The 26639-nt window shown below is 56.2% G+C and overlaps 2 protein-coding genes across 2 annotated transcripts; one reads left to right on the top strand and one right to left on the bottom strand.

Moving 5' to 3' along the window:
• Positions 208-7933, bottom strand: DDX49 (DEAD-box helicase 49). Its single transcript, XM_003123539.4, has 13 exons — positions 7768-7933; positions 6782-6905; positions 6110-6195; positions 5900-6021; positions 4868-5055; positions 4585-4725; positions 3560-3635; positions 3166-3242; positions 2894-2991; positions 1675-1749; positions 944-1032; positions 765-836; positions 208-678 (listed from the first exon to the last, which is right to left on the bottom strand). Exons 1-13 carry the CDS (start codon positions 7880-7882, stop codon positions 490-492), a joined length of 1452 nt encoding a protein of 483 aa, XP_003123587.1. The 5' UTR covers positions 7883-7933; the 3' UTR covers positions 208-489.
• COPE (coatomer protein complex subunit epsilon) lies at positions 8152-25689 on the top strand. The gene is made up of 10 exons (XM_003123536.4): positions 8152-8361; positions 14430-14492; positions 16604-16704; positions 19634-19786; positions 20956-21009; positions 21521-21602; positions 22754-22909; positions 24232-24300; positions 25265-25339; positions 25486-25689. The coding sequence occupies exons 1-10, from the start codon at positions 8236-8238 to the stop codon at positions 25531-25533; spliced, it is 927 nt and encodes a 308-aa protein (XP_003123584.1). The 5' UTR covers positions 8152-8235; the 3' UTR covers positions 25534-25689.

The following is a 26639-nucleotide window of genomic DNA, read 5'->3' on the forward strand; positions in this document are numbered from 1 at the left end:
CCAGATGAGGCCCATATAAGGGGCTTCACCAACCCAAGGTCACCTAGCTGGAATGGTCAGCCCTGCAGTTCAAAGCTTTGGGGCTGGTCCAGCAGAATGAAGAACTTGAGGGGAGGGGTGGGGGCGACATGATGTTCTGAGGGGCTGGAGAACCACAGGCGGCCACACCCTCCTCCCTCTGCCCCCTCTCCCTGAGAGTCCTACCAGGAAAGTCAAAAGATCCATTTATTGAGCATCTCCTGCAAGTGACACGCCTTCGCTCTGTGGCCCCACTGCACACCCAGGGTGACACTGGCTTGGGGTCACTGTATGTGGACTTGGGCCCAACCTCATGGCCAGTGTTCTTTCCTCCTCTGCAGGCTGCCTCTTGGCCAAGGCTCTGAAAAGGGGCCACCAGGGGCTACAGGATGGAGGGGCCGTGCACTGCACAACGTGGGTGTCCGTGGGCTCCACCGAGGGAGACTGGGCACAGTGGGAGTGGTGTGGAACTCAGGCTGGGCCCTGAGAGGGTGCTGGAGATGAGTGGGCCCTGGGCTGGGCCCTGGGTGGACAGCCCCCGTGGCCAGCCCTGCCAGCCTTCTGCCGCTGCAGTGCCTGCTCCACTTTCTCCTTGAAGCGCCGGTTCTTCTGCTTGATCTTGGCCAGCTCCGCCTTGCGCTTGGCCTCCAGGTCCGGATCCTGACACAAGGAGGACCAGAAGGTGGCTAAGCTGATCATCCCCGGGGAACCTTCCCCTCCCCTCCCCCAGCCAGCTCAGCCCTCACCTTCCCCTCCAGGATCATCTGCTTCCGCTTGTTAATCTCCTTCTTCTCATCAAAGTTGGCCGCCTCCAGTTTCTGGGGGGCAGGGAGAGGCCGTCATGGGGGGTCACCATCCTGAAGGACACGCCCTGGGCCCGGAGGTCCAACTCCCGTCTCACACCAGCCCCCTCCCCGACACTCACAATCTCGCACTCCCTCCGCACCACGTTGACCTGAGTGAGGATCTGCAGCACCTCGGCTTCCTCCACTGAAAACTCCTCCAGCTTCTTCTCTGTGGGGACACCAGGGGCCCAGAGTGGGGGAGGGAGGGGTGCAGAGGAGGGTAGACAGGGACAGGAATTTCAACCACATGGTGAGTTCCCCTTGTGGCAGAGCATGCAAGACCATCTGGGGTCATATCAGATAAAGGGTCAGGTGGGCAAGATCTAGGGTTTCAGACTTAAGGAAGGGACAAACTACTCTTTTTTCGTTGTCAGCGACACTATGAATTTGGTTAGGAGTTTTGTTTTTTGTTTTTCCTGAAAACGGTGTCCTTTAAAGTCATGGCCTTTCTGAATCTTAGGACCATCTATGCAGTGACTGAAAATGACCCAGAGATTCTTGGTCTTGGCAACATATTAAACCACCCACCCAAGGGAGGTTTTTGAACATGTTCAGGCCTTGTCCCTGGGGCTTCTGACTCATCCATGGAGACGACCCACAAACCCCGGTCTGAGAAACCAAAGTCCCTTCCCACCAGATGCTATTACAGAGCTTCTCTTTCAACAACTGGGCAACAGAAACTTCTTTGGGGGTTGTACAGGAAGGGAAGCGTGGTTTCAGCCTACCCATGTGAGCAGGCTAGCGGGCATCTGATGGGGTGATTGGGCATCTCACCCAGAGGCCCCACCTCCCCCAACCCTGCTCCACTCACTGATTTGCTCCTCAATGGCGTGTACCAGGTGGATGTCATATTGCGTCACCAGCGTGATGGCCTGTCCCTGCCGCCCTGCGGAGACACATGCAAGCCATGTGCTGGAGGCCAGGATGAGGGGCCAATAAAAGCAGGTCCTGACCCCTTGGCAGCTCAGGGTGCCTCTTGATCAGGGAAAACAAGGCAGGAGCTTGGTGGGCAGGTGGGTAGAGATGAAGGAAGCCTAGGGCATCAGAGCTCAACCCCCTGCCCACCCTCTTTGTGGCAGGCAGGTCTGCCCTGGGGATCTGCAAGACTCCAGGGAGAGGCAACTCTCCTCACAGCTTACCCTTCACAGCAGCTTGTGATGTGGTTGATTTCCCTTTTTGGTGTGGCCTTCAGGGAGCCCAGGCCAAGTCATGTCAGCAATAAGCCCTGACAGGCTTCACCCAGACCTCTGCACACTACTTTCTCAGTTCCCTGTTTCTGTAAGTGACCAGTGCTTCAATGGCACAGACAGTTGACTAGGTCCAAGACCTTCAGAATGGCCCCAAACAGGTGTCACAGTTCAAAGTTTTGGGGCTGGTCCAACGGAATGGAGAACTTGAGGGGTGGGGTGGGGGATGACATGATGTTATGGGGTGACAAGATCTTGTTACCCACTGTTTTCTGAGGCAGATGTGCCCTGCCTAGAGAGCTGATGTGACCTGCCTGAGGCCACAGGGCAGAAGAGAAGGGCCAGGCCCAGTCTGGCCCCAGAAACCATGTCTCCCCCGACTATTCCAGCAGTGAGAGAACCTCACAAACTCTGTGCCCCTCCTGAGTGGGGCTGGGGAGCAGACACAAAGATGCCTCCTAGCCAGAGTCACAGTGAGGGGTTGAACTTGGATGCCAAACCCTACACAGCAGCAGCACAGCCACTAGGACTCGTACACATATTTGCTGCTGGGCCCTGACTAGCAGCCCTGGGGTGAGGCAACAGGGAGCGGTGGGGACTGGGGCAGTGAGTGCTGTCCCCAGGGATAGCGCATGTTGCTCAGTTAGCGCTGCCTAGACCACATGGAGGGGACAGAGCACCCTCTGCGGTTTAGAAAGAACGATTCCCCCAACCTGCCTCTAGGATCTCTCACCTGTGGGCTGTGGCCCTCCCATGTCCCACCAGCTCATGACTTTGGCTCCTCATGGTGTGGGCAGGTGGGAGGGACAGGAGCCCAAAGGCCACCCCGCCCTGTCTGCTCACCTGCGCGGGCTGTCCGGCCAACTCGATGGATGTAGATCTTCGGGAGCCCAGGGGTGTTGTGGTTGATGACCACCTGCACTGTGGGAATGTCCAGGCCCCTGTAGGCAGAGGCCAATCAGCACCTCTGTCCACGTGGGGACAGCAAGTTTGGGACTCACCCAAGGTCACTCAGTAGTGAAGCTGGGGCTGCCTGACCTGAGCCCAAAGCCAGCCTCCCCCTCTGACCCTTTTCTGGGATGTCATGGGGGAGAGAGTACCCTGGAGGGGCTCACCGGGAGGCCACATCTGTGGCGATCAGGATCCGGTAGATGCTGGATTTGAACTTGGCCAGGGCGGCAAAGCGCTCTTTCTGTGCCAGATTGGGGAGACAATTGAGGGGTTGGGGAGAGGGTGGTCAGGTAGCATCTCGACACACATGTGAGCACTTACATGTGAGGCCTGGGGACAGGGCAGAGGCCAGGACAGTTGCTGACCTCACGAGGCTCACAGTCCAGAGAGGGAGAGATCCTTGAGGATGCCAGAGTGAGGCTGGCGGGTGGCAGGAAGAATGTTCCCAGGCAGAGGAAAGGGCCTGGGCAAAAGCTCTGAGGATGGGAAGAGTCTCTGGGGCGAGACTGGCAGGTGAGGGCCACCTACGGGGCTCTATGGGGCCACCCGGCACCTCACCTGTTTCATCATGGAATGCAGGGCCACGGTGGGGAAGTTGAATTTTCGCAGCATCATGCACAGGATTTGGCAGGTCCTGGCAGGAAGGACATGTGGTCAGCCCATCCAGTGCCAGGGTCCTGGGAAGGCACTGTCCCTCCCACCCCCAATACCCTAAGCAGGTGGTCCCGCATAGCTGGGGAAGGAGTAGCAGGGGTGCAGTGTCCTCCCTTCCCCTGACCTAAGCCAAGAAGCGTGGGCCCTACATCCAGACTTTTTTGGTAGCCAATATATTGGTGGGGGGCGGTCAGCCAGTTAAGTCTCCTGCGTGCACTGTGGGCTGCCCTTCTACTCTGACTCATACCAGACTGGACTACAGTTTCTTGACAATCTCCCCAAACACATCAAAGGATTCTGACATTCTTTTTGGGGGGAAGGGGGGGTGCACTTGTGGCATATGGAAATTCCCAGGCTAGGGGCTGAATTGGAGCTGCAGCTGCTGGCCTATGCCACAGCTCATGGCAACGCTAGATCTTTAACCCACTGAACAGGGCCAGGGATTAGACCCAAGTCCTCAGGGACACCACTGGGTTCGTTACCACTGAGCCACAATGGGAACTCCAACATCAAAGGATTTTGAAATTCCTGGGCCTGGGCAGAAGACAGCCCAGGTGTTGGGGCTGATATGCCGGGACTCAGAGACACCCTGAGACCATGTGGACAGGCTGTTCCAGGGCCTTTCCAGATGCTGCAAGGGTCTCCCGGGGAAAGCCTGAGGTCCCCGGCCCTTCCAGTTAAGGGTAGGTCTGAGGAACCCCAAATTCTGACTCCGCCATCAAAAGGGATGACCTTAGAAAATTGCTTGACCTCTCTGAACCTCCTTGAGCGAATCCCCCAAAACTGCTAGTCTGAGCAAAGGCCCTGGAATGCCAAGATTGGCTGTGTGCCTCACACCTGCAACCTGGGGCCAGCTCTTAGGCTTCTGTGAAGGGCTGTGTGTGGGGGGGTGTCTGGGGGACGGGAGTGGTGGGCCTCCCTGTGCTCACTTGCACGTGTTGGTGAAGATGATGATGGACCAGTCCTCGTGCTCGTCCTGGAAGTTCTGGATCAGGTGGACCAGGTAGGCATCCTTGACCTTCTCGGGCACTAGCAGGTAGCGCTGGTCCAGCTGTTCTACAGTACGCACCCTGGGGATAGGTGGGCCGGTTCCCATTCTGTTGTTGAGGCCAATGCCCCGCCCCACCCATGGGCAATAATCTCTGTTGGATGTGAGCCCTCCCCACCCCCACTGCCTGCCTTGTTCCTCCAGGAATGTGGCTGTGGACTCACGGGGCCTGAGCCTCCCAGAAGAAGGGCTGGTTGGTGGCAAGGCTCTGCAGCTCCCTCAGCGTGTCAGTCAGTGTTGCACTGAAGAGCAGCGTTTGCCTGCGGGCCGGCACGGCTGCCAGGATGGCCTCCAGGTCCACGGTGAAGTCAGTGCAGCCCTGCTCCAACAGCCGGTCGGCCTCATCCATCACCTGGAGCACAGGGGCGGGGTGGGCATCTGGGGTCAGGGCGCTGTCCAAGGCCTGCCCACACATCCAGGCGCCCCCCCCCCCACGTGCCTCCTTCTTGTTTTTATCTATCACACCATCCCAACCCATCCCTAGGGCCACACCCGAGGCATATGGAAGTTCCCAGGTAGGGGTCAAATCGGAGCAGCAGCTGCCAGCCTAGGCCACAGCCACAGCAACCTAGGATCTGAGCCACATCTATTACCTACACTGAAGCTCACAGCTACACCAGATCCTTAACACACTGAGAAAGGTCAGGGATCAAACCCATGTCCCTATGGATATTAGGCTCATTACTGATGAGCCACAGTAGGAACTCTCTCCTTTCCTGGTCTTGGACGTGGGTCCTGGAGCACTCTCCCTCTGTGTCTTAGAGGCCATCTCAGTTCCAATGTCACCCCCTCAGAGAAGCCATGCTCCCGATTATCTTCGCTAGTACAGGCCCCCTCTTGTTGGTCTCTGAACTGTCTTTTTTTTTTTTTTGCCTTTTTTTTAAGGGCCACTCCTGCTGCATACAGAGATTCCCAGGCTAAGCGTCTAATCAGAATTACAGCTGCCGGCCTACGCCTTAGCCACAGCAATGCAAGATCCGCACCACATCTGCGACCTACACCACAGCTCATGGCAATGCCGGATCGTTAACCCACTGAGCGAGGCCAGGGATTGAACCCACAACCTCATGGTTCCTAATCGGATTTGTTTCCACTCCCCTGAGCTGTCCTTGTCACCATCCCTAACGTGGTACTGGATGGCTTGCAGACACGCATTTCACAAATGAATGATGAATCAGTACCCCAGGCCAACTCACCAGGAAGCGGATCTTCTTTATGCTGAAGGTGTTGGAGCTGCGGAGGTGGTCAGCAAGGCGCCCTGGTGTGGCAATGACCACGTGTGGTTTTCTGGACAGCTCCAGGGCCTGTGCCACCATGTCTGTGGGTGGAGGGCAAGAGGTGGGGCTGGGAGGATAGTCTGAAGCCTCAGGGTTTCCATGCCCAGAGCCTCCCTGGGCCTCTCATACCCATGCCACCAACGATGATGCAGTCTTTCAAGCCCAGAGGCTTCCCCAGGACCCGGAACTGCTCTGCAATCTGGTAGGCCAGCTCCCTGTGGGTGTGAAGGGGCCAGGATGGGTCAGATAGGGGTTTTGTGCCTGCCTCTCATTCCTATTCCACCTCCTGACTGGCCCTCTCCTGTTCACACACCTTCCACAGCCCCCAGTCCCCTTAGCACAAAGGTTCTGATACTGAGTGTTGGAGGCTCATTGTGCCCCTGCCCTCTAACCAGGTCCCAGAACAGCTCATGGCTCGTCACCTGCCAGTCCCACTCAAACTGGCCCTGTCTCTTCCCATGTCCTCAGCAATGACACCACAGTCTTCAAAGCCTGAGACCCAAGTGTCAGTACCCCCTCCTCAAGGGCTGGTCAGTGTCCAGGTCCCCTCCTCTCTGCCCCCAGCTCCAGCTCCGCCCAGGCCTCTTTTCTGCCCATGTCCCTACTTCCTGATCTTCCTGCTTGCCCTAAATCAAGCCTCATGCTCAGCACTTTCCACATATCATCTTGTTTAATTCTTCAGTACCCCTAAGACATGGGCTTAATCTCTGTCCCCATTTTGCACAAATGCAAAGTGCGCTTGCCCAAGAGAACACAGCTGGTTAGCTCCCCCAAGAGGCCTATTGGGGGCCAGAAGCTCACCTTGTGGGTGTCAGGACGAGGCAGAAGATACCATAGGGATCTTCAGACAGCTTCTGCAAGATGGGCAGGACAAACGCTGCTGTCTTGCCGCTGCCTGTCTTGGCACAGCCGAGGCAGTCCCGACCTGGACAGAGGGCAAAGCAGCATCAGAGGTATAACAGATGTTCCACTGGGCCCAGTGTATAACAGCTAAGGTCTAATAAGCAGTTACTGTATGCTCAATACTGGCGTGTGCTCTTTCTGTTTCAGGATTCTGATAACTTACTGTTTTAGCAACTGACAAATTTTAGGAGGAAGAGGCCATTACCATTCCCACTTAACAGAAGGGAGAACAGATCTCAAAGCTTTGCCCAGGACACACTGCCAGTGAGTACAAGCTGGACTAGAACCCACATGCATCTGACCTGAGATGTCTGCTACTAATCACTACCTCATTTTGACTCCTTCCCAGGGATAGAAGCTTGGGAAACCCAGAATGTTCTCCAAAATCTGCATCCTATGCTCCCAAATGATGCCTTCAGCTTTATTTAATCTCTCAATTTGTCCATCTGAGGCTTCCTAAAAAGCCAGAGGAGTGAGGAGAAAAGCAGTCTACAGACTAGAGTCCTAAATTTACCTAGGTTTACCAGTTGTCGGTACCGGTAATACCGACAACCTCAGTTTCCATCTATGAAATGGAGATAGTAATACAAACTACCGAATTTTCCCAGTGTTATCTACCAGTCACTCATCAAATCATCCCAGCGCTCTGAGGCTATCTATGAGAGCTTCAGAAATTACACCACTTGTGTGCGGAAACACGGCGAGTCAATCGTACAGCCTAAACGCCAACACTGAGTAGTCGACTCCGAGAAACCAGGCTCGCCCGTGAGGCCCCAAAGCTGCCCCTCGACCCACGGTACCGGTGTGGGCAAAAGGGGCGAGAAGGCAAAGTAAGGCGACAGGAGCGGGGAAACCTCCTGTAGAAGAGGCCTAGGTACACTCACCCTCCAGGATGGCGGGGATGCAGCCGAGCTGCACGGGCGTGGGCTGCTTCAAACCCAGCTGCCGACATTGTTCCACCAGCCACGATGACAGCCCGAGCTCAGCAAAGCCAGCCATCCTCTCAGTCAGCCCGGCACCCCTGTGAGCCGTGCTTCCGGCGCTTGTCGATGACGTCAGGGAAGCCTTCGCGTTTATTGGATCTACCTTTTGCGCGGCTCCACCCTCTGCAGTTTACTGCCATTCCTAGGCTCATTATATCCTTACCATGTTTTCCCCGAGCCCGCAGACTCGAATACAACTACAATTCCCGAGATGCCCTGTGAACGCACGTGCGTCTCCCGCCCCTTTAACTCCTCTTTAAGCTCATTTCCAGGGAGCCGAGTAAACTACATTTCCCGGAGGCTCTGCGGTGGCTCTGTGCTTCCGGCCGACGTGTCCTCAGGAAGAGGAAGGGGTAAGAACACAGCGACATGGCGCCACCGGCACCCGGCCCGGCCTCCGGCGGCTCCGGGGAAGTAGATGAGTTGTTCGACGTAAAGAATGCCTTCTACATTGGCAGCTACCAACAGTGCATCAACGAGGCTCAGCGGGTGAAGGTGGGCTAGGGGATGCTAGGGGCGGAGGCGGGGGCGGAATACGCTTCCTGTTGGCCACGGGTCGTGCTCTGATTTTAAAACCCTTTCTTTCCTCGTCCCGTTTTTCCTCTCACACCTCTTTAGAGCGCGATAAGGAATTATCCCTGTCCCATGACAAAACCCAAAGCAGCAGCAGTTTATGATACTTCTCACTTTGAGCGCTCTTAGCCTGGGAGGCGTTTGAGTAAAAGAGGGGTTTCTTACCGCTATGGTAATAACAATGGCGAGGTTATTACGCTATAGTAATGATAATAGTAACAGTAATTCTTGTTGGTTCAGCGCCCACACTGTGCCGCCATACCCTCAATACCTGTGAAGTAGGGACGTTGTTTATCCTCATTGTCCAGGTGAGAACTCCGAGGCTTTTCGCAATGTCACCCTGTCCCATTAACCAGATTATTTCTCTCCAAACATGCCCATTCGTTCACTCCTCATGGAGTATCTGTATAAGCCAGGCAGAGTGCTCGTGCTGGGCTCAAAGCAGTACAAAATAGACAAAACTCCCAGCTCTCTTGGAAACCTCAGCTCCCAAGGGAGACAGAGAATTAACAAGTTAATAAACAAGATGTCAGGAGATGGTGTGATGGGGAGTGGTGAGGGGGCTTGGCTGTTTGAGGGCTGAAAAATAGAGTCCAGGGCCCAGGCAGTGAGCGGGTGACAGGAGAGGGAGCAGAAAGGACCTTAGGCAGTACTTTTGGGGAAGGGTCACGGATATTACAGTTACTTTGAGAGTGAGCCATTGGAGAATTTTTTTTTTTTTTTTTAAGGGCTGCACCTGCGACATATGGAGGTTCCCAAGCTAGGGGTCTAATCAGAGCTGTAGCCGCCAGCTTACACCACAGCCACAGCAACTCGGGATCTAAGCCTCGTCTTCGACCTACACCGAAGCTCACAGCAACGCTGGATCCCTAACCCACTGAACAAAGCCAGAGATCGAACCCGCAACCTCATGGTTCCTAGTTGGAATCGTTAACCACTGAGCCACGATGGGAACTCCAGGGTTTAGTGTTCTGAAGAGAGAAAGCTTAATTACAACTTGAGCCCTATGGGGGTGAGAGGAGATGAGAGTACTGAGTCAGAAATGGGGGTGGGGGGAGTTCCCACTGTGGCACAGTGGGTTAAGAATCCAGCTGCAGGGGCTTGGGTCACTGCCATGGCTCAGATTCAGTCCCTGGCCCAGGAACTTCCATATGCCGTGGCGCAGCTATAAAATAAAATTGAAAAAAAATTAGAGATGGGGGTGGGAACTGCTTTGCATGAGAGTGGTCAGATCAGGCCAGATCTCTCTGTCATTTGAACCTGAGACTGAACCTTGGGGAAGGATCTAACCCCATAAGTTGCTGCAGAGGTGGCCGAGGCAGGAGTGAGTTCCAGGTGATCAAGGCCTAGGAGGCTGGTATAGCAGAAGTGGGGCAAGTACAGCGGGAGAGACAAAGAATGAGGTGGACAGAGCCTTAGGGGGCGGCAGCAGCAGGGGTTTGGGTTTTATTCCAAACATGTTTGGAGGCCATTGTGGGAGGCCATCGAAGCACCAAGCAGGGGAGTGGCAGATGTCTTCAGAGAGGCACGCAGAGCCTTCGGAGGAAATTGGATTCTGAAGTAGAGAAAGCTTGTTTTCCCTTCTGGCCATTTGCAGGGAACCTCATGTCCCTGAGCATTATCTATGTAATGGGGGTAGAACTCCAAACAGATTTCAGGAAGGTTAGGATTTGCTGAAATAACGTGTGTACAATCATGTTCGCTTTCCATTGCCGCTGTGACAAATTAGCACAAACAATGGCTTAAAAGAGCACACATTTATTATCTCACAGCTTCTGTAGGTCAGAAGTTCAGCAAGGTTCTCGCCAGGCTAACATCAAAGTATTGGTCTGGCTACATCTTTTCTGGAGGTTCTGGGGAGGAATCACCTTCCTAACTTGTTCCAGTTGCTGCCTCTTGACCAGGGGCCACTCTTAGCTCCTAGAGGCTTCTCTCTAGTCCTCAAGCTCGCACATCACCCTTCCATCTCAGAACCAGCCATAAGGTTCTCATGCTTGGAGTCTCTCAGATTTCCCCCTCTCCTTCATCCCTTTAGTCTAAAAGTCTTCTGCTTGGAGCTCCCGTTGTGGCTCCGCAGGTTAAGAACCTGACATAGTCTCCATGAGGACGCACGTTCAGCCCCTGGCTTGGCTCAGTGGATTAAGGATCTGGCATTGCCACAAACTGCAGCATAGGTTGCAGATGCTGCTTGGATCCAGCATTGCTGTGGTTGTGGTGTAGGCCGTCACTGCAGCTCCAATTCAGCCCCTAGCCTGGGACCTTCCGTATGCCGCAGGTGTGGCCCTAAAAAGAAAATAAATAAATAAGTGGTCTTTGCTTTTAAGAGCATCTGTGATTAGACAGGATGTTCCCATGTAACCTAACATAGTCTCCCCATTTTGGGGCTCATAACGTTCATCACACCATTGAAATCCCTTTTGTAATGTCAACTGTTCACAGGTCCCAGGGATTGGCGTGGACGTCTCGAGGGGAGAGAGGGTACAGGGATGTGTGCGTGTCTCACTCTGCTTAGCACCACGGTTATGGGCCTCCACGCTGGGGTAGTGTATGTAGCTCACAAGAAGATTGAGGCATTCCTGGGCTCGGATTCTGGCTCTTCTAGGTTCTCTCTGCAGCCAAGCCTGATTCACTGCACCTCTCTAAGCCTCAGTTTCCCATCCTGTCACATGGGAACAGTGACATTCATTTCAGTAAGGTCTCTGTGAGATTCATTGTTATACTCATGTTCTGCCTTTTGCTTTCTGCTGAATGTCTGTTTTGCTTCTGTTATAGCAATATGTTCTTTGGTTTTTGTTTTTGTTTTTTTCTGGCTGCACCCAGATCCTTAACCCACTGCACCACAGAAGAACTCCTCTTTGAGTCTTACTGTATCATAATATGGAAACTTTACCTCCCTGCTGAAAGAACCAGCATGAGAGTGACGGAAAACAAAGGAAACCAGATCAGCAGTCACCTTGCTAGAGGCGCACTTGCAGCCCAGCCTCTGAGCCGAGGGACCTGCACCCTCTCTAGCAACATGATAAAGATGTGCCGGCCCCAAACCAAGATGTTCTCCGTGAAGAGTAGAAGTCCTTTCCCTGCTGAGCCATTTGATGTGATTAAATTCTGGTCCAGGAGTTCCCATTGTGGCTCAGTAGGTTAAGAACTGAATTAGTATCCATGAGGATGCAGGTTCGATCTCTGGCCTCGCTCAGTGGGTTACGTATCCAACATTGCTGCAAGCTGGGGTGTAGATCGCAGATGTGGCTCAGATCTGGGGTTACTGTGGCTGTGGTGTAGGCCAGCAACTGCAGCTTCTATTCCAACCCTAGCCCAGAAACTTCCATGTGCCACAGGTGTGGCCCTAAAAAGAAAAAAAAAAATAATAAATTCTGTCACGCAGGCTACCTAAACCCTCCTAGGCAGCCTCCTGGGTTGAATGGTGTCCCTGAAATGGTATGTCCATCTGGAACCTGTAAATGTGACTTACTTGGAAAAGGATCTTTGCAGCTGCAATTCGGTGAAGGATCTCTGCATGAGATCAGCCGGGATTTAGGATAGGCCCTAAGTCCAGTGACCGGTGTCCTTCTAAGAGGAAGGCAGGAAGAGGTTTGAGGTAAACAGAAAAGATGGAGGCAGAGGTTGAGGTGATGTAGCCTCAAGCCAAGGACTACCTGGAATCACCAGAAGCTGGATGAGGCAAGGAAGGATCCTCCCATGGAGCCTTTGGAGGGAGCATGGCCCTGCTGACACCTTGATCTTGGACTTCTGGCCTCCAGAACCATGAGAGAATAATTTTCTATTTGAAGCCCCCTGGTTAGTGGTTAGTTATAGTGACCCCAGCAATCTCAGACAGGCACCACCAGAGGTGGCTCTAGGTAGAACACCTGGTGAGTGATAGTGTTGGCACTGACATGTTTCCCCACTGTGCCCACAAGATGGCAGGCACTGCACAGGCGTTGGGGATGAAACAGTGGAGAAAGCTGGAAGCTGACCATCTAGGGTGGCCAGGTGACTGATGGCCACACGGGCAGTAAGGGGAGGGGACGTGCCTCCTTGGACAGTTCTCCTTGCCCTTAGGCCTGGCTGAAGGTAGTCTGGCACCACCCTGGGGTTGGGCATTGGTGGAATTCCAATTCCTCGTGGAATTCCTGGTTTCTGAGAGCCCAAGTGATCCTGAGGAGCTGTCAGGACTGGGGACCAGAGCGCTCACCTGGTGGTATTCATCAGAGACCTCGTGGTTCCCTGGTCTGAACATCTGTCCTTGTTCTTACACCTCCCAGAAGTTCTTCACTCTCTGGTTGATTGAGAGGGCCTTGAATGTCTGCTGGTGGGGTCTTGGTGACACCTTGGGAGTCCTGCAGAGTCCCTGGTGGTGCCCGTTTTACAGACAGGGCAGCCAAGGCTCGGAGTTGCCTCTGGGACCCTGGTCTGCCATGGGGCATCCTACCACGTCCTCGCTTCAGAGACTCCGAGAGCCAGCCTTTGTCTCTTTTTTTACTGAAGTTGGTGTGGGAACCCCAGATGGGTCATCCTCACCAATGTTCTCCTCTAAGGGCCATTTGAGAATCACTTATTTAGAAGACATCGTGTTCCAAATGGTGGCCAGATTCCCAGCTTGGCTACCGAGGCCCGAGCAAGCTGCAGAGACCCCGCGGGGAAGTTGGCCTGAGTCAGGCTGGGGCTAGGAGCCAGGCTTCTTGTTTGCAGTCTCCCTTGGCCTGGGAGGAGGACACGTTCACCACCCACACCCCCTCAGGCTGGGAAGAAGAAAGCCTGGTGACTAGGAGTCTGGTTCTCAGCCTTGGGGGGAAGGGCAGTGGTGGTGTGCTCCCACCGGTGGGACTCCGGACCCTTTGTCCCTGCTCCGTGGCAGCTGGACAGGCTGTTCTCTCTGTGCTCTTTTCCCAGGCCCTGTGGTTTGGAGGCTGTTGGTGTGGCAGCTCCAAGGTGGCCGGACCCCCTGCCCCTATCACTTTCCTCTCCCAGCTCCCTCGTGGCCTGTCCTGGTGCTCCCGCGCCCCCTGGGCTGAGCTGCTCTATTCCCACCCACCCGAGGCACCTCAGGGTCTACAGGAAGTTGTCCAGAACCCTGGGGTATGGTCCAAAGCCATTCTCTCTAGGAAGGGACCCTTGCCCGCCCACAGCCTCATTGGGGCCCTCCTCGTGGTCCCACAGTGAACCCTGTATGAGGTCACCCCACTCCTGCTTCTGGATTCTGTACAGTGGCTGGGCTGAGGGGTATGGTCCATGGACCTTGTTCCGGAGCACAGGGCGGTGCCCAGGGTCTCACCCAGCCTGGCTAGACCCCCAGACATTACACTGGGGCACCCAAGCTGAGCCCTCAGAGAAAGGTCCTCTCAGTGAGGCACACCTCCATCTCTTTTGTTTATCATGTTTAAAGGGTATTTTAAAACAAAAGTAAGATAGGAACAAGCAGCATGAAAGTATTTGTTCCAGGAAGTAAAGTCCCATCTCTTCTTCAGCATCAACCATCCATCTCCAGATGGAAATCCTCCCAGGCCTGTTTTCTCAACTTTTACAAACTCTAGGCACCATGGCATCACTGCCCTCCTACCACACCTCATGTCCTCGGACCATCTATACTGTTGAGCAGCCTCTGTTTTGATCTGCTGCACCCTGGGGTCCTTCTCCCTTGGCGTACATGGTCATGTGTCCCGTGGTCAGAAGCATCAGCTCTGCCCTGGCCTCTGTTGTGTGGCTGGAATGGTTTCAGCACTTTTGGTGCCCCCATCCCTCACCTGGACGGACAAGGGTGATGATTGAGCCTCCTTTCCCAGGAGAACATCAGGGTGGGACCAGATCAGGTGCCTGGCATGCTGCATGCCCTCAATGGAGGCTGTTCTCCGGCTCCCTAAGGTCACAGGCAGCTGGGAGCCAGGGCTGGGACTAGGGCCCAGACTCCCATCTGGAAAGCTGCCTGCTCCTGGCCTCTGAGGGCCTATTAGGCACCTAGCCCTGAGAGTCCTGACCTGCCTCTGTTTCCACAGCCATCAAGCCCCGAGAGAGATGTGGAAAGGGATGTCTTCCTGTACAGAGCATACCTCGCACAGGTGAGCATGGGCCCTTGCCTGTGACTGCCATCAACCCGGGGAGAGAGGAACAGACTGCTGGCAGAGGTGGGGACCACAAGTAAGGGGCCAAGTCACTGATGCCATGGAGCACCAGGCCAGAGGGATGGTGCTGGGATTTCCTGCTTTTCTTTTTTTCACTTAATGAATTTTACTTGTTAGTATGCTTCTGAGTTTACGGAATAACTGAGCAGATGGTAAAGAGAATTCAAAATTCTATCCCCCCACCCCTGTTCTTTAGGCTGCTTCTCTTATTAACATTTTAGGTTGGTGGGGTGCTTTTGTTACAAATGATGCACTGATATTGCTACTGTTTTTGTTTCTGTTTATTTTGGGGCATTTTAGGGCTGTACCTGCCGCATATGGAGATTCCCAGGCTAGGGGTTGAATCAGAGCTGTAGCTGCTGGCCTACGCCACAGCCACAGCAACATTGGATCTAAGCACACGTCTGCGACCTATACCATAGCTCGCGGCAACACCGGATCCTTAACCCACTGAGTGAGACCAGGTATTGAACCTGCATCCTCTTGGATGCTAGTCAGGTTCATTTCTGCTGAGCCACGATGGGAACTCCAACTCTGTTATTAGAGTCAGTGGTTTCTAAGGTGGCTTGGGGGGATTTTTTGTCTTTTTTTTTTTTAAGGACCTCTGCTGTGGCATATGGAAGTTCCCAAGCTAGGGGTCAAATCAGAGCTATAGCTGCCGGCCTACACCACATCTGTGACCTGTACCCCAGCTCACAGCAACACCAGATCCTTAACCCATTGAACGGGGCCAGGGATCTAACTCGCATCCTCATGGATACTCTTTGGGTTTGTTACTGCTGAGCCACAACAGAAACTCTGACACTAGGGTTTTTAAAAGGCAGCATTATCCTGGTAATAGGGCAAGCATATATCCCCCTGTTCTAAAAATAATCCAGGTGGTGAAAACAGGACTGCATTGTGCCCCACCTTGTTCCCACCCCAGGCCCACAGTACAGGTGTGGCCACCAGCCTCCGTGCTGGCCTTGTTCCCCAGCCATGGCCCTAGGCAGCTCTGTCGTGGGCACATGGTTCCACAGATGCCCCCCCCCCCGCCTCACATTAGGCCTCAGGTGGCTTCCTGAGGGTCTGTTTGCATCTTTCCCTCTGCAGAGTGTTCTGGAGCCTGATGGGACTTCCCTCTTGTGAACCAGGCCCATCTTACTCCCCCAACCTCTGGGGTGATATTCAGGCAGTGTTTGTGGCCTCCAGCAGAGTAGGGTGTCTGAGTGCACCCCTCAGTCTCTGGGATATGTTCATATATACATGTCTGTATGCACACGTGTATGAGCACTTTATTTTTATTTTTTATTTTTTGCTTTTTTTAGGGTCACACCTGTGGCATATGGAAGTTCCCAAGCTAGGGGCCTAATCACAGTTGTAGCTGCCTCTGGCCTACACCACAGCCACAACAACGCAGGATCTGAGCCATGTCTGCCACCCATGCCACATCTCATGGCAATGCCAGATCCTTAACCCACTGAGTGAGGCCAGGGATTGAGTCTGAGTCCTCATGGATACTAGTTGGGTTCGTTAACCACCGAGCTATGACAGGAACTCCCCGTACAGGCGCTTTAAAAGATGAGTGCGTGTAGATGGCAGTGTAAACACTGAAACTGTCTAGAGAGAAACACAGTGAAAAATGGGTCCCTGATTCCAATTTCCCTCTTGGCAGTGACCTGCCTGCTGGGTATTCCTCAGTGGGGTGCCTATTTTGCTCAATAGAAACACACCCCCACACCCCTTTGCCCCTAATGACACCCCCCCTGCACAAATTGGCCTCACCCTGTCACCTCATCACTAGGGGCTGGATAATGACCCACCAGGGTCTCCAGCTAGAGCAGCAGGCAGAGTGGCCCAACAGGTAAGAGTGATGCTGTGTTGGCTTCCACAGTGCACTCCAGCAAAGGTGGCACCTGTGGGCTGAGGGGTTCCCTGTGGGTGGTGGACGCCAGCCTGGAGTACTGAGGCTCCTCCAGGGTCTTGTTTGTGTGTTCCCGGGGCCTGAGAACGCAGAAACTCTATGAGGTGGTTGGGTGGAGCTGACAGGGTGCTTGTTTTGACCACAGAGGAAGTTCGGCGTGGTCCTCGACGAGATCAAGCCCTCCTCGGCACCTGAGCTCCAGGCCATCCGCATGTTTGCTGAGTACCTGGCTAGCGACAGCCGGCGGTGAGGAGGGGTGGGCGTGGGGGGCCTGGGCGGGCAGAGGATGTTGGTTGGCATCCCTCCTCTGCCCTCTCACCTCTCTGAGCCTCACTTTCCCTCACCTGCACAGTGCTGGGTAGTGATGGAGCCTGCTTCAGAGGGGCTTCCGGGGGGATCAGAGATGAGGACTTGTGTACAGGTACTGAGGGACTGCTTCGAGGGCCTCCTTGTTGCCACGAGGGCCTCCCCTGAGATACAGGGTGGGGACCTCCAGCCAGTCTTGCAGCCATTGCTGCTCACCCACAGTGCAGGCAAGGGAGTGGAGGGTGAGAGGGGACACCAAGTCCTTCCCCTGAGCTGGGTGTCTACCCCGCGCCACAGACCAGCAGTTGTCAAACTCCCTCAGGCAGTGGCCAAGAGACGGGGGTCAGGGCTGTGGGGACCCGGAAGCCCTAGGTATCCCAGGACCAGGCCCGCCTGTGCTCCGCCTGCTCAGTATGGGGTCTGAGACCGCGCACAGACCAGCTCTGCTGGCCTCAGGTGGTTCTTACTCAAGCAGGTGGGAGCCGTGTGGCCCTGGCTCACTTGGTGGAACACCAGCCTGACCCAGCAGGCCCTGCGGCCTTTCTGCACCTCAGTTACCCCATCCCCCTGGGAATGGGCTGGTCATGAGGGCTCCTGAGATTGCAGGGGTAAAACACTCCCTAGACAGTGGCTGGGATAGAAGGCTGGGGCCACACAGCCCATGACAGGGAAATGCTTTGCTCTGTGAGCTGACCCCCCCCCCACCTGCCTGTCCCAGCCCCAGGCTCTTCCACTACCCAGGCTGCTCCTCACAGCTTGGGGATGCCGCACAGGGGGTCCCTCCAATCTCTGCCCTGTGGAACTTCTTAGACCAGGATGTGGTTGTGACCTTGTTGATACTATGCTTCCCTCATGGGCCGCTGCAGCCATCTTGGGTCCCAAATGTGAGTGAGTCTGCTGTGCCCCCCACCTCTGCTCCTCGTGAAGGGCAGTGCCCTATGAGCCACCTCTAGTGATCAAGCCCCTTCGTCCACAGAGAAGCTTGAGGGGTTTACTGTGAGCAGTGGCAGCTGCATAGGGCCCCCAAGAGACATGTCCATGTCCTGACCCCCCAGAACCCATGAACCTGACCTCACTGGAAATGGGGTCTTTGCAGAGGAAAGTGGTTAAGGATCTTGCGATCTCGGATATAAGGTGGGCCCTAAATCCAGTGACTGGCATCTTCATAAAAGACAGAAGAGGAGACGCAAAGGGAAAGGTCATGTGAAAACAGAGGCAGAGTTGGGGGAACAGACACAAGCCGAGGACTGCCTTGGCACCAGAAGCCAGGAGAGGGCCTGGGGCAGATCCTCCCTCGGAGCCCCCGGAAGGCTGGAGGCTGGAGGCTGCCAGCACTTTGGTTTTAGGCTACTGGCCTCCAGAACTGTAAGGATTAAATTCCTGTTGTTTTAATAGCACCACCCTCATGCCCCTGCCACACACGTGGTGCTTTGGGACAGCAGCCCCAGGATAGGCAGCTTCCTGGAGCCATCACTTCACCCTCTCTGCACTTTGCTTGTTGGGGTGACAAACCCCATCCTCCTTTTGGGAAGATAAGGAGCCCCAAGCCCTCCAGGAGCAGGGGCTGCTGTGAACATTACAGGCAAGACCCCTCAGGCAGCACGCGGCCTGGAGCAGTGCTTGGGAGGGCAGAGTGGCTCTCGCTGCCTCCATCCCAGCAGCACAAACCACCGTCCCACACAGACTGCCCAGCAGGCAGGTGTAGAGAATGTGCCAGAGCCTGTGCAGATAAAACAACACGTTCCAGTAACACACATACCGCTAACATCACAAGGATAAGAGTAGACGTCGTGTTCACACCCTGTGTGCCAGGAACCGGGCACGAAGCTTTGTGAGGTTCTCTTGGGACTCCTCACACCAACCCTGTGTGACCTTTGTACACAGTCCTGCCATGCAGAGTGGGGAACAGGCTTGATGTGAAGTCATTTGTACATCAGGCACCTGTTTGGAGGGTGCGGAGAGAGTGACAGGCATGTTCAGGGCCCTCAGCTACCCGGACACTTGACCACCAGCCCCCCAGCAACTTGCATGAAATGTGCATTTGTCAAGACTGGATCCCAAGCCACAGCTTTTGTCTAGCAGTGACAAGGGGCTGGGCCCTGGTCTTCCTTTTCTTGTTAACCCCCTAGCAGCCCTTTGAAACAAGGAGTTGCAGCTCCTCATTTCAGTTAATCAGACCACGGTTTAGGTGTCCTGTGGCATGTAGGGGCGTCTGGCTGGTCCTTGGGGAAGCCCAGCCTCCAGCTGGCTGTCGGCTCCCAGCCGCCAGCTTGGCACACTGCCCACTTGCTGGGAGCAGCCAGCACGCCAGGCTTGGAAATGGAGAGCAGTCGCCCTCAGGACCCAAGCCCATGTGCTGACCCGAGAAGATCAGGACCCTCTGCTGAGACCACTGGCCTCCTGGGGAGGGTGGTCACCAATGTGAGGTTGGCTTGTGTAGCCTCATGTCCCTGTGGAGGGGCCCCTGGTGAGCCACTCCGTCCCTCTGCATCCAGGTGATGTGGACCCCTTAGCTCTCAAGCACCGAGGGCCGGGGGAACTCAAGGCCTGGCTGGTCATTTGTACTGTTTTGTAGGTAGAGCCAGGTGAGGCCTGTCCTGTACCACTTCCCCCCACGGGGCCCGGAGCACTGACCCCCCATTCTTCCCAGCCTCAGTTTCCCTGTCTGTAAAAGGGGTGAGAAATGCCTGGTGGGAAAGTGGCAAGACCGGCACCCAGTGGGGCTTGGCAGAGACAGCTGGGCCCATTCTGCCCCCTGCTGCTCTGTGCCTCCAGGGGCCTGACTCGCCCTCTCTGGGCCTGTCTCTTTCCATGGGGGTGAGGCTACCTCCCACCCCAGCCTTGGGCCCTGAGCAGCAGTTTCTCCCAGGGATGCGATTGTGGCCGAGCTGGACCGGGAGATGAGCCGGAGCGTGGACGTGACCAACACCACCTTCCTGCTCATGGCTGCCTCCATCTACTTCCATGACCAGAACCCGGACGCCGCCCTGCGCACCCTGCACCAAGGGGACAGCCTGGAGTGGTGAGTGGCCACCCCGCACCAGAGGAACGGCCGGTGTGAGTGGCTCCTCCGGTGTCCAGGCAGCTCAGGGCCATCATCTTAGGAACGGTGAGGGAGGCTGCTCTGAAAGGCCAGGGCTGGGGTGGGGTGCTGTCCTCCCATTTAGGCTGCAGCTCTTGTCCTCAGTCCAAGAGAGAGTTTTCTGCACGGCTGGGCCGCTGCTCCAAGGACACGCACCCGGGGCTGAAAACCCTCTGTTCCCGGCAACAGAGCAGAAAGCACCTTTGTCTCTGCCTGAGGTTTCTGTCTGCCCCCCTGCCCCCGCAGAGCCTGGTGATCCTCTGTCCTGGGCCCTGGGCCCTGGCCTTTCCATGTCCTCCCTGGGCCCCCACAGGCCACCCCAACCCCCCAACCCCCCAACCCGGGGCTGGCCCTCAGGGTGCTCCAGGCTTGGACACCAGAGCCCTGTGCAACCTGCAGTCGGCTCCACCCTGACCCTAGGGGGTGGCTGTAGGCCGTGCTGTGGCCAGGGCCCCGGGCCCAGAGGACACAGCTATTCACCCCTGTGAGCACTTTGATTTCTGCCTTCTGCTGGTTAGTTGGTCACCACGTGTTCCTTCTACATCCATTTATGTCCCACCTTGACCCAGAGGGGAATTTGTAGCAGCCTAGAAATAGGCATGATACACGGCTGATGGGGTGGTGGACCTCATGAGTATTTCTCATGCTCCTCCTTAGACGGTCAGGGTGCTGGGTCACCTTCTGGTGGGAGGACTTGGGAACAAATGGCCACGTCAGTGATCAGTGGTCACAGCTGTCTGGGTCCGAGACAGGAACAGTGGGTGTGAGCTCTGAAGTGGGAGAGCAGCTGCTCCCCTGCAGGACAGTGTTTGGAAGGGGTTGGGTGCAGATGGGTCGAGAGGGCGCAGGCCGCAGGCCACAGGCCACGGGCCTGGAGTCCCTGTCCTGGGGACCCAGTGGGAGCTCTCTGCCCAGGCGTGCTCAGTGGTGACAGGCAAGGAGTACACCCAGGCCTGAGTTTGGCTCTGCTGCATGTTCCCCTCTGCAAGGCAGGGCTGGTGGCCTGAGCACTCAGGAAGTTTCTGGAAGATGTTGCCCATATGGGGTGAGCTTCTGGTGGGAGGGTGAAGAGGCAAGGGGGTTCTCTGATCACCCACCCTGTCCCACAGCATGGCCATGACGGTGCAGATCCTGCTGAAGCTAGACCGCCTGGACCTCGCCCGGTAAGCCCCTCCCCGCCGGACCCACCTGGGGCCGCTGGGCTATGGCCTGTGCGTCAGGGGTATGTGAGCAGTGGTCAGGCCATGTTGGGACCCTGTGTTCTCCAGAAACCAGGCTTCTGTCTGCCAGGGGGCACTTGGCATGGGGATTGCCCTGAGCCCTCCCCATGGCCCAGAACATCAGAGATGGGAACATTTCTTCATTGATTGTATTCTAGTCCATTGGGGTCATGGCTTCCCCGCCCTCCCCTGCAGGGTGTTGCCTGGGACAAGGGGCATCACTATTTGTGCCTCAGTTTCCTTCTGTGAGGCGGCCAGTGGGGCCCAATTTGCAGGGTCAGAGTGGGCTTCACAAATATGCAGGGGAGAGTACAGCCACCCGTAGAGGGTGGCCGGGCCAGGGCCTGAGGTCCTGGGGCCTCATGGGCAAGGAACTGGGTGGAAGGACATGGGGGGCACTGGCTGGGCCACTGAACCACTGGGCACCTTCCCACGTCTCTCCTCCACCCCCCAGGAAAGAGCTGAAGAAAATGCAGGACCAGGACGAGGATGCCACCCTCACCCAGCTGGCCACCGCCTGGGTCAACCTGGCTGTGGTGAGCACCAGGCTTGTGCAGGGGCATGAGGGAGAGGTGTATCAGGGAGCTGGGAGGTGGAGGCAATGTACTGCGCTCAGCACTGGCTGCCCTTGTGGGCTGTGCAGGTGTGGGGGTCCACAGGTGCTCTGGTCCTCCTGCTTTCCTGAGGGCCAGTCCCCTGGGAGAGCCCCAGTCCAGGGTGTCCATGCATGCTCTGCCCTCACTCAGGCCATCTCCTGCTGGCTTCTTGCCGCTGAGTACCTTGACCAAAGCCAGAGTGAATAGACTGGGGGGTTCTGAAACCAGACTTAGCAGACCTCTCTCTGCACACGCCCCTGGAGGCGCAGAGCTGGCCTGCCCGGCAGCTCACCCTCCTCTGGGGTCTGGCCCCTGTGCTTGGCTGCTGCTCAGCCTGCTCCCCGGGCTCCTGGCACAGGGTTGGGTGACCAAGTCCCCCTCTCACTTTCACCCAAGCCCAGCCCCCTGCCTCCACATGCCTGGCCACACCCTCTCCTGGCAGCAGCCTCATTTTTGGATTTGGGCGCTTGACTTCCTTTCTCTGAGTCACTCTTTTGTACGGGCCTTTTAAAATGTGCTCCTCGTCCACATGCATCTGCACTTCCCTTTGGGGGGCTGAGGCCTCACCCCAGCTCGTTTTCAGTATCCACTCAGTTAAGTGGGGCAAACACACCCCAGTAGTTCCTTCCAGTAGCCTTTGTTTTTTCACAAGACATCTTGGTCTCAGGCTCTCCTGCAAGTATGATGCTGTATCTTCAGCAGATGGACAGAATCTTCTATTCAGAGTCCGGGCAGTTGGGGTCAGGGCTGCTGGTCATGAGCAGAGGCTGCCGCTGACAGTCCATGTGTCCCAGTGGTCCTGGCCCAGACCTTGGCCCAGCTGCTCATGCACTGATTTTTTCTCTGGAAGCTGAGGCTTCTGCATCCGTAAATGGAGGGCTGGGGGAGCCTGGTGTGAAGGGACTGCATGTCTGTTGGGCCCCCTCACGGCACAAGCTGCACAGGGGTCTCGGCAGGGGAGGGGGCGGTGCCCATGGTGTGCCTGCCACAGGCCAGCCCCGCTTGAATTGTCACCACAATGTGCTGGGCTCACTCCAGGACAGAGCAGGCAGCAGGGTGACAAAGCGGTGACATCAGAACTGTCCCTGCAGGGTGGTGAGAAGCTGCAGGATGCCTACTACATCTTCCAAGAGATGGCTGACAAGTGCTCGTCTACCCTGCTGCTACTCAATGGGCAGGCAGCCTGCCACATGGCCCAGGGCCGGTGGGAGGCCGCCGAGGGTGTGCTGCAGGAGGCCCTGGACAAGGTACAGGCTGGCACCGCCCCACCCCACCCCAGGGCTCTCAGTAGGGACTGCAGGAGACATGGAGTGTGGCATGCACTTGCCGCAGCAGCTCACGGGCAGATGGAGGTGGATGGAAGCAAGTGCAACAGAGATCCCATGGCCTGCCTTGTGGCCTCGGGGGCATTTTAATACTGTAGCAGCTAACCGTCGGGATTGCAAACAACAATCCTGATTCTGGTTTCTCTAGAAACTGGGATAATCCCGTCAGCCTGGGCCCCAGTTGGCCTGAGCTGAGCAGACACAGGCCCCGTCTCCTCTTCACTGTCAGCTTGGCCGCCTGGCCTGGGGCCTCTCGAGATGGTCCTTCACTTGGCTTTCTTCTTGGGCAAGACACCTACCCTTTGCTGCTGAGGGGAGAGCAGGCTGCAGATGGGAGGTGTCGCCTGCGCCCATCCTCGTCCATAACAGCCTGAGAGTGTGGCCATCTTGGGCCTGCAAAGCTGTCTTTGCCCAACCAGTATCTGCAGCGTTTTTAGATGTAGTGAGAAACTGACACTAATGGGAAGCTTTCTCCCTGTTCATCTCTGTGAGGGGCCAGGCTGTCATCAGAAGGTTTGCCGAGTGGAAACAGGCCGAGGGGAGTTGGTCAGATGCTCCCACGTGCTGGCATTCTCAGGCTGCACGTCTGGAGCTACCTCGCTCGCTAGGGTGCCCCGTGCTGTGGAGAGAATTTGAATCTCTGCCAAGAAGGGCAGTGTGGGCTGGAGCCAGGTCTGTGTAGGAGGCTGGGGTCCGTGCTGCGCCTCCACCAGGGGCTCTGCCTGGGGTTCCTGGCCAAGGCACTAGCCGAGCGGATTCCCAGAGTTCCCTGTGCCTCCAAGCCCAGTGTGGGCGGGACGAGTGAGGTCACCCACTTGGAGGTTCTGGTAATTTCCCACAGCTTCCTGCCCAGGCCCCTGGAGAGCAGGCAGGGTGGGTGGGGTCTGCCTCATGATCTCAGGCCTCATCGTTGCAGCAGGAGGAACTGCTAGCTGGGCTGTGATAGGTTGAGGCCACCTTGAGATTTGTGATAAATATACGTCCCTCCCAAATTACAAGATGGGGGCAGGGGTGTGTTTCAGTCTCATCGGCACATGAAGCAGCAAGCTCAGAGGCAGAGCTACTTGAGCGGGGGGTGGGGGGAGGCAGAAAGGAGGGCCCTAAGGTCGCCACCTTGCAGAGTGGCCGGTGAGGGGGACGCTGGGTCTTTCAGCCTCAAGCCCTACCTGAGATGGGGGTAAGTGGGCCAAGTCCGGGCGCTTGGAGGAGCTGACCCTGTTTGTCCGGTGTCCCCCTGTTTTCAGGACAGCAGCCACCCAGAGACACTGATCAACCTCATTGTCCTGTCCCAGCATCTGGGGAAGCCTCCTGAGGTAGGACCCTCTCCACTCCCAGCCAGATGCAGGAGGGTTTTCAAGCTGTCATGGTGCCAGCCCAGGGCCGGGCAGGGATCTCTGGTGTGACCCAGCTCCAGAGGAAGCTTGGGGCCTCAGGGTCTGGATTCTGAGGTTGGCCTGGAGTTGGGGCAGAAACCTGCTTCCCTTGAGTGGGTACAATTGCTATCGTCCGTGAGAAGTTGGTATTGCAAGTACTCCCCCAGGACCCCCATCCTGGCCATGACTTCAGGTCTGTGGGTCCTGTGGACAAGGGGCTGAGGCTTGGGGATGTGGCCTGTGCCACCTCAGGGCTGGGGGTGGACCACAGGAAAGAGCAAAGGGGCCCAGGGGAGCAGTCCTAGTGAGCTTACCTTGTCTGCGGGCAGGGAGGGAGGCTGCTGGAGCACTGCCTCACCCAGGTGCCGGGCTCAGCTGGCCAGGGACCTGTCACAGGGCTTTGCGATAATCTGTCACCAGTTCCTTGAACAAGGGTCCCCTCAGGGCTGGGGTAATGCAGGACAGATAGGACAACCCTCCCACTCATCACAGAAACCACACCAGACTACCAGTTTGGGAGAAACAGAGAGACAGACGCCCTCAGTCCCATATGTCAGGGCTGGGCCTGGGGGTAGGGCAAGGCTGGGAGCAAGGGCTCTGCCTGAGCCCCAGTTCCAGGCCTCTGGAGTGTCTCCATACCATGGGCCCAGAAAAGACTCATCTCCTTTCCCAGCCACATCCCCCCTGACCTGCCCTCCACTCCCTCTGGCCCTCTTCCCTGAACCCCACAGTGCATCCTCCAGCCATGTGCCTGATTCCAGGCTGGGGAGATGGAGAGAATGTGAGGAAACCAGGGCTCCTGCCTGGGTCTGGCTGGGTGGCCCTCATTTCATCGTACCCCCTACCCTGTAGGTCAGGACCACCATAGGGTCCCCAGATTTAGCTAACCTTACCTCTCCTACAGGTGACAAACCGCTACCTGTCCCAGCTGAAGGACGCCCACAGGACCCACCCCTTCATCAAGGAGTACCATGCCAAGGTGAGCCTGTGTGGGCAGCCCATCTCTGAGCCCCAGGGCCCCCAAGCCCCCAGGCCCTGCCTGGCAAGGCTTGAAAGGTGGGCCCTGGCTCACGGGTTCTCCTCTCCCTCTCTCTGCACCCTGGCTGCCCCCAATTCATCTTGAAGGAAAACGACTTTGACAGACTGGTGCTGCAGTATGCTCCCAGTGCCTGAGGTTGGCCTGAGACGTACTTCCGGAGCCGTGGGAATACAAGGCCAAGGCTGTGCTGCCCCCCGCCACGGGCACTTACCCTTTAACCAGGAGCAGAGGCTGTAAGCCCAGCCCAGTCCCTGTTTTGTCAATAAACGTCTCCACTCCAGGTATCCTCACCCGATCCATGTTTGCACTAGCCACTTTGAGTGGGAGGGGGCATATGGAAACCAAGGTGAGGATGGGAGGGGCCAAGCACCATCACACGGGGCTGTTCCTGGGAGGGGGCCCTGGTGACCAGGGTCTGTGAGCAGCAGCTGCACAGACTCACCTGCCCCTCAGACAGCCACCCCGTGCTACAGGTGGCACAGCCATGCTCCCCAAGCCCAGTGAGCATCCAGGGAGACTGAGACACAGAGGGGTCACAGCCATCGCAGCAGGCACCAGGATTTAAATAAAGGATCCCTGGGTGGTCTAGAGGTGATAAAGGTGCCAGAAGCACTCAGGCCTCAGCTCAAGCTAGTGGGGAGAGAGTGTGCCGGGTTCTCATAGGAGTAGACATCCACTCCCAGGCCCCTGCTCCTTACTGCCCTGTGGTGAGTCATGAGCCACGACAGACACACTGTGGTTGGGGCCACGGGTGCTTTTGGCTCACCACTGTGGCCAAAGCACTGAGCTCCCTGCCCTGAGGGAGAAATGCTTAGTGAGTGCCCCATGAGAAGAAGCTAAACTATAGACGTCCAGCAGTGGCTGGACCTCTAGACCTCTGGGCCTCTGGGATGCGGTCATCATTGAGCTATGTCCACCCGAATAACAAGAAGAATCTGCCAGGTAAAATTCTGGGGGAATGAGGAGTTCCTGTCATGGCTCATTAGGTTGGCGAACCTGATTAGCATCCATGAGGATGCTGGTTATGATCCCTGGCCTTGTTCATTGGGTTAAGGATCCGGCATTGCCGTGAGCTGTGGTGTAGGTCGCAGACACAGCTCGGATCCTGTGTTGCTATGGCTCTGGTGTAGGTCAGCGGCTACAGCTCTAAATCATCCCCTAGCCTGGGAACTTCCATGTGCCATGGGTGTGGCCCTAGAAAGACAAAAAACAAAACAAAGCAAAAGTTCTGGGGGCATGA

Source organism: Sus scrofa, chromosome 2, assembly GCF_000003025.6.
Source record: "Sus scrofa isolate TJ Tabasco breed Duroc chromosome 2, Sscrofa11.1, whole genome shotgun sequence".
Lineage (NCBI taxonomy): Eukaryota > Metazoa > Chordata > Mammalia > Artiodactyla > Suidae > Sus > Sus scrofa.

What these genes read in the sequence shown, in the direction of transcription:
- DDX49 (XM_003123539.4), bottom strand. Translation starts at nt 7,882, where the DNA reads ATGGCTGGCTTTGCTGAGCTCGGGCTGTCATCGTGGCTGGTGGAACAA. An exon ending in ATCTTCACCAACACGTGCAA is followed by an intron (nt 3,636 to 4,584) that starts GTGAGCACAGGG and finishes CCTTCCTGCCAG; the next exon opens with GACCTGCCAAATCCTGTGCA. An exon ending in CGCCATTGAGGAGCAAATCA is followed by an intron (nt 1,033 to 1,674) that starts GTGAGTGGAGCA and finishes GTGTCCCCACAG; the next exon opens with AGAAGAAGCTGGAGGAGTTT.
- COPE (XM_003123536.4), top strand. Translation starts at nt 8,236, where the DNA reads ATGGCGCCACCGGCACCCGGCCCGGCCTCCGGCGGCTCCGGGGAAGTA. An exon ending in ACAGAGCATACCTCGCACAG is followed by an intron (nt 14,493 to 16,603) that starts GTGAGCATGGGC and finishes TTTTGACCACAG; the next exon opens with AGGAAGTTCGGCGTGGTCCT. An exon ending in GACCGCCTGGACCTCGCCCG is followed by an intron (nt 21,010 to 21,520) that starts GTAAGCCCCTCC and finishes TCCACCCCCCAG; the next exon opens with GAAAGAGCTGAAGAAAATGC.